A 7,028-nucleotide genomic window follows, 5' to 3' on the forward strand; every position below is an offset into this window, starting at 1 on the left:
TGTGTGTGTGTGTGTGTGTGTGTGTGTGTGTGTGTGTGTGTGTGTGTGTAACACCACAGAGAGTACCATGATCTGGATAATCCTATCAATCCAGCTCCTAGCAACACTGAAGCCTACTTGATAGTTCCAGGCCTATCTGTCAGCAACTGCTTTTCTTGTTTAAAAATAAAGGAGTGGGAGAAAATCTGCTCAGAAATAAGAATAACAAGAAACCTACAAACCCAGCATTGGTTGTGCACGCCTTTAATCCCAATACTCAGGAGGCAGAGGCAGGCAGATTTCTGTGAGTCCAAAGCCAGCCTGGTATACAGAGCGAGTTCCAGGACAGCCAGGACTACACAGAGAAACCCAATCTTGAAAGGAAGGAGGGAAGGAAGGCGTGTACAGCTGCATATTTAGGAGTGGGAATTTAAGATGTCAACCACCTGAAATGATGATGGCTGGATCTTACTGATGATGATAATAGGATACAAAGAATTACAGTATTTATTTCTCAATAAATAAAAATGAACAAAGATCACCTCTGACCCATCTGTCTGGTGGCCCACTGTCCCCCAGATAGCTCTATTATATTCTACCTATGACAGCAAACTACTGTAAAACCTTCTAGTCTGCCCCTCCAAGTTGCCTGCCACACCCTGTCCTTCAAGGGCTGAGCTCAGACCCCTGGAACAAGCTATACCCAGCAAGGTGGTGCAATACCACTTCTGCATGAACCACAGGGGACAAGACACAGTGTCAGCTCTGTTTAGAAAGAATAACCGTGTAGTCTCCAAGCAAGTCCCTCACTGTGCTTAGACCTGTGAGGCCTGCAGGGAACCGTAGGATTGAAGATGTAGACTTCTGCCCTAGTTTCATTTTCTATTTCTATGGCTAAAAAAGAAAAAAGAAACCTCACAAAAACAACATAATAGATCATGTTAATTTGGCTCACAGTTCCAGGCTACAGTCATGGGATGTCACAGTGGCAGGAACTCGACACAGCTGAGCACCTCTTAAGTCAGGAGCAAAGAGAATGCATGCATGCTTGCTTGTTCTCAGCCCCCTCGCTCTGCCCCCCACTTATCCTACCTAGGAAATGGTGTAGACCCCAGTGGGCTTTCCATACCAACTGACATAATCAAGACACTCTCCCATAGGCCCCTGTGGTCTAGGCAGCCCCTCACTGATACTCTCTTCCTACGATTCTAAATTGTGTCCAGTTGACAAAATTAACCATCCTGGTTTTCTGTACTCTGTGGGGTTCCTGTGACTCCTCTGATGTCCCCAGCAATCTTCTTTGCTTATTTCCATCAACATACCGTAGTTTATTTGTTGTTTTGGCTGTGAGATGAGTGTCAGTGTTTCTTCTTGACCATCTTTCTGGCATTACTCTCCAGGGACTTTTACAAATGAGCAAAAGACAAAAACAAAATCTGTATTCCTTATTTCTAACTATGTTTGTCCACCCACCCCCGAGTCTGTTTACACTGAACAGGAATTTGCTCTTACAGAGACCCGTGTCCTTCATGGATGTGTCTATAGATTTCAGCAGAGACGAATGGCAGCACCTAGACCCCCATCAAAGAAGCCTCTACCGGGATGTGATGCAGGAGACCTACAGCCACCTGCGCTCAGTAGGTAAGCAGAGTGCCCTTGTCTGTAACGAAGTCTCACTGAGCGTATTCTATTCTCAATTGGACGCCGCTGTGAGGTATCTTCAATATGTCATGGTTTTTGTCTGTGTTTGACTAGGATTCTTTTAAGATTTGTTTCTTTATTTTCTTTATTTCACACGCATGAAAATGCAGTACCTTTGGAGGCCAGAAGAGGGCATCACATTCACTACAGTTGTGAGTGCCCAGTGTGGCTGCTGTGAACCAAGTCAAGAACAAGTGCCCATGATGGCTGAGCATCTCCCCAGCCCTGCAACCAGGGTTCTCTTTCTCCTTTGTGCACTCTCAGGATGGCTCTGTTCATAGAGATCTGTGGCTACTTAAGAACAAACTCTCATTACACACTAAGACCCAACAGATCGGACTCTGAGACATAAGTAGTTGGGCCCAGTCCTTTATTGTTTTCTGTGAACATGATATCAGGTTCCCAAGACAGAGGTTTTCATGCTGGAGCAAGGAAAGGAGACATGGGCATTGCAAAATGAGAGCCCATGTCAGCCCTGTGTAGGTGAGTGAGTGTAACCTGTTTAGGTGGGAGGCAAGGGATCCTCAGAAAAGACAAGAGAGAAAACCTGAGCCATCTGGAGCAGGATTGCACCTTAGAACAGGATTGACACCTTAGAAATGCTGTTAAAATGACTTCTGGGGGAAGTTCTACATTTCTTGTATGCTTGATTGAGGACCCTTAGCATTGACTTCTCAAGTAATTGAATGCCTTCTGCTCGGGTGAACTTTGTTATTTCTGTCTTCTTAACTTTATAGATTCTAGAGTGTGTGCTAATCTACCTCATTCTTTTTTTCTTACTTTTATTTTTTTATTTTTTTTTTATTTTTTTTTTTTTTTTTGGTTTTTCGAGACAGGGTTTCTCTGTGGCTTTGGAGCCTGTCCTGGAACTAGCTCTGTAGACCAGGCTGGCCTAGAACTCACAGAGATCCGCCTGCCTCTGCCTCCCGAGTGCTGGGATTAAAGGCGTGCGCCACCACTGCCCGGCTTACTTTTATTTTTTAATTGACTTTTTTCTCACACCTTTCCATGGCCTTAGTCTTTATTTATATACACAGGTATTTATGAATCTTTCTTTCATAATTACTTTGTGATATGCACATTTATACTCCTGCATCCCATTTTCTTCTTTCCCTGTGAGCTGCTTTAGAACCATAACTTCACCCCAGCTCCTCCTGTTTTTTTTGTGGCTACTACATGAGATTTCTCAATGCTTCCCAGCTTACCTTGCCTTTCCTCTAGCTTATGACTTGAGAATCCTTCTCACTGAACCTGTGGAGTATCTGTCTGCTGTGTTTGACACTATTAATCACCCTTTACCAAGCTTCATCTTAATGCTGCCTGAGTGAGTCCACATTTGACCCGGTCTTTCTTCCTGGTTACTTGATTTTTCTGTTGCTGCTGTTTGTTTGTTTGTTTTTGTTTTTTTTTGAGACAGGGTTTCTCTGTAGCTTTGGAGCCTGTCCTAGAAACTAACTCTTGTGGACCAGGCTGGCCTTGAACTCACAGAGATCCGCCTGCCTCTGCCACCGAGTGCTGGAATTAAAGGCGTGCGCCACCACCGCCCGGCATTACTGCTGTTTTGTACTTTACTGATGAGGCCTGCATTTAATTATAATCTTCTGTTTTAGACTTACGATATGGAGTTTGTATATCCTTTTCTCTCTTTTGCTCACATCCTCCTCCCTCTGTATGATGGAAACATTTAAAAATCATCCATGTTATGAGGTCTAAAATAAATTTGAGATATTTAACTGTATAGACATGCCAGTTTGCTCTGTGTTACCTTGTTCTTTGCTTTATTTTGTTCACATTTGCTTGTACGTAATACATGTATCTAATTATTTCCTCTAACTGATGTTTTGTGTACCTGGATGTTTCCTGTCCACCACAACCTTTTTCATCAAGTTATTACCCTTCGTGTCTCTGTGCTCATCCTGGGTGAGCCATTTGCACCACGCCATGTAGCCTCTGATAGCTGTAGCTGATTCTAGCTGGACTGTAAACTAAAATAGCATGTTTCACATTGAGCAAGAAAATAGCGTTACATGATGCTTTCTCATATTTCATTCCAGAAGAATTGCAGCAAATTAGTGGCCAGAAAGAGACCTGTCAGCAAATAGAAAATAAGTCGGCAAGTGATGTTATCTTCATCAAGAAGACACTGGATACAAAGAGTCGTTGTGGATCTGAGGTCATTAGAAAAATAATTCATGTGAACCCATACATTGTTCTGCCCCCCAAAAGACCCCATCAGTGTGACTCACTTGGGAATGATCTGAAGCATAATTTAGAATTACAGAGTCATAATGAAAATAACGGGCCAGAGAGAATTAAAAAGATTACTGAATATGATAAAAATTCATCTTATACCAATGCTGAGCATACTGTAACAAGAAAGGAATTATGGGACCAAAATCAATGTGGAAAAGCCCTCAGTTATGAACAAGTACCTTATCAATATCAGAAAATTTATGTTGGAGAGAATTCATATGAATGTGCTGAATTTGGAAAGCTCTCCACCCAGAAGTCACAGTTCAAAGTACATATGAAATCTCATACAGGAGAAAAACTTTATGTATGTGTTGAATGTGGGAAGGCATTTTCACAAAAACCAGAATTCATTACACATCAGAAAACCCATACTAGAGAGAAACCCTATAAATGCAATGACTGTGGAAAGTCCTTTTTCCAAGTCTCTTCTCTCTTCAGACATAAGAGGTTTCACACTGGAGAAAAGCTCTATGAATGCAGTGAGTGTGGGAAAGGCTTCTCCTACAACTCGGACCTCATTATCCATCAGAAAATCCACACAGGAGAGAGACATCATGCATGCACTGAGTGTGGCAAAGCCTTCACACAGAAGTCTACACTCAAGATGCACCAGAAGATCCATACAGGAGAAAGATCCTACATATGTATCGAGTGTGGACAGGCTTTCATCCAGAAGACACACTTGGCTGCACACCGCAGAATTCACACCGGAGAAAAGCCATATGAGTGCACTAACTGTGGAAGGTCCTTCATTTCCAAGTCACAGCTCCAGGTCCACCAGCGAACTCACACAAGAGTGAGGCCCCATCTGTCTGCTGAGTATGGGGAAATCTTCAGCAGTAGTTCCAACCTCATTGCACATAAAAAAGCTCAAGTGAGAGAGAGATCTTCTGTCTGCACGGAATGTGGGAAGGCCTTTACCTACAAGTCAGAATTAATCATTCACCAGAGAATTCACACCGGAGAGAAACCTTATCAGTGTAGTGACTGTGGAAAAGCCTTCACCCAGAAGTCAGCTCTCACAGTGCACCAAAGAATCCATACAGGAGAAAAATCATATGTGTGCATGAAATGTGGGCTGGCTTTCATCCAAAAGGCACACTTGGTTGCACACCAGATAATCCATACTGGAGAAAAACCTTATAAATGTGGTCACTGTGGAAAACTCTTTACGTCCAGGTCCCAACTCCATGTACACAAACGAATTCACACAGGAGAAAAACCTTACGTGTGCAGTAAATGTGGGAAGGCATTCACTAACAGGTCAAATCTCATCACACATCAGAAAACACATACAGGAGAAAAAGCCTATGTATGTTCAAAGTGTGGAAAGGCCTTCACTCAGAGGTCAGACCTGATGATACACCAGAGAATTCATACCGGAGAGAAACCATATGGCTGCAGTACCTGTGGGAAAGCCTTTACCCAGAAATCACACCTCAATATACACCAGAAAATTCATACTGGAGAGAGACAGTATGAATGCCATGAATGTGGAAAAGCCTTCAATCAGAAATCAATACTGATGGTGCATCAGAAAATTCATACAGGGGAGAAACCCTACGTGTGTACTGAATGTGGGCGAGCTTTCATCCGCAAGTCAAACTTCATCACTCATCAAAGAATTCATACCGGGGAGAAACCTTATGAATGCAATGACTGTGGGAAGTCCTTTCCTTCTAAATCTCAGCTCCTGGTGCACCAGCCGATCCACACAGGTGAGAAACCTTATGTGTGTGCCGAGTGTGGGAAAGCCTTTAGTGGCAGGTCAAATCTCAGTAAGCACCAAAAAACTCACACAGGGGAGAAACCCTACGTCTGTTCGGAATGTGGGAAGACCTTCAGACAGAAGTCAGAGTTGATTACACATCATAGAATTCATACTGGAGAGAAGCCTTATGAGTGTAGTGACTGTGGGAAATCATTCACTAAGAAATCACAGCTTCAAGTACATCAGCGAATTCATACAGGAGAGAAGCCTTATGTGTGTTCTGAATGTGGGAAGGCCTTCACTGATAGGTCCAACTTAAATAAGCACCAAACAACACACAGTGGAGATAAACCTTATAAGTGTGTAGTCTGTGGAAAAGGCTTTGTTCAGAAGTCAGTGCTCAGTGTGCATCAGAGTATTCACACTTAAACATTATGAGGAAAAACTCACTGAGGTCTTGTCTTAATGTAATCGTTTTTTCTGTGAAATGGGATGCTATGTATATTATTGTAATTAAAAATGCCCATGTGTCAGTGCTACACATTACTGCTCAGAAAAGGACCCAGAGAAGGACCTTTCTACATGCCAAGAAGAAACTGCATCCATTTGATACAATAGAAACTTTCTCATGAAGAAATTCAGTGGAACACTATTACCAAGTTCTTCACAAGGACGCCTGTGTTAACCATGTTAATGAGAATACTGTTGGGGTAGATATAGTACCAACTAATTGAATGATGAAACCATATAATATGCACGATAGCGAGTCTTTTCTCTGTCAGTTATTTGTTGCAAACATTAACAGACCTGTGGGTGTGTTTGCATTCTTGGTTGAATCTAACATATTTATGCATACCCAGTACTTCTGTTGAGAGACATATACTACAGGATGGGGCATGGCATTTCATGTCTCTAATTCCAGCCTTTTGGAAGGGCAGAGGCAGGAGGGTCACCATGACTACAAGGCTAGTCTAAGCTACAGGGTAAGACCCTATCTCAAAAATGAGAAAGACCACAATAAAAACATATACTAACAAAAACTTCAGAGTGTAAGTGGGTTCTCATTGTCATTTATACCAGGACCTGTAACCCACTTCATAAGGTACCAGTTGTCTGTTACAGCTCTGGAGGGAAGGATTACCCTGGCCATCAAAAGCCAGGCTATACCTACAGCTCAAAGGGGAAAAGTATCCTGGCTGTTAGAATCCAGGCTATACCTGTAAGTGTTACAGCTCTGAAGAGAAATGTATCCTGGTTGTCAGAAGCAATATCTATAACTTGGAAGGGAGAGGTATCCTGGTTGTCAGAAGCAATATCTGTAACTCGGAAGGGAAAGGTATCCTGGTTGTCAGAAGCAATATCTGTAACTCGGAAGGGAAAGGTA

At 42.6% G+C, this 7,028-nt stretch overlaps 2 protein-coding genes across 5 annotated transcripts in view; one reads left to right on the top strand and one right to left on the bottom strand.

Moving 5' to 3' along the window:
* Znf585a (zinc finger protein 585A) overlaps positions 1 to 7,016 on the top strand; it is a 16,289-nt gene extending 9,273 nt beyond the window's left edge. For 3 of the 4 annotated variants that reach the window (XM_026786264.1, XM_026786261.1, XM_013351543.2), the window contains 2 exons: positions 1,494 to 1,620; positions 3,735 to 7,016. In XM_026786264.1, coding sequence (XP_026642065.1) covers positions 1,494 to 1,620; positions 3,735 to 6,073 — 2,466 coding nt within the window. In that variant the 3' untranslated portion in view covers positions 6,074 to 7,016. The remainder of the gene's footprint in view (positions 1 to 1,493; positions 1,621 to 3,734) is intronic. The other variant, XM_026786263.1, reaches the window with a different exon arrangement.
* The window catches only part of LOC106144172 (zinc finger protein 420), a 48,913-nt gene that overhangs the window by 17,710 nt on the left and 24,175 nt on the right, over positions 1 to 7,028 (bottom strand). The gene's annotated exons all lie outside the window — the stretch shown is intronic.

Source organism: Microtus ochrogaster, linkage group LG4 (genome assembly GCF_000317375.1).
Source record: "Microtus ochrogaster isolate Prairie Vole_2 linkage group LG4, MicOch1.0, whole genome shotgun sequence".
Taxonomy (NCBI): Eukaryota; Metazoa; Chordata; class Mammalia; order Rodentia; family Cricetidae; genus Microtus; species Microtus ochrogaster.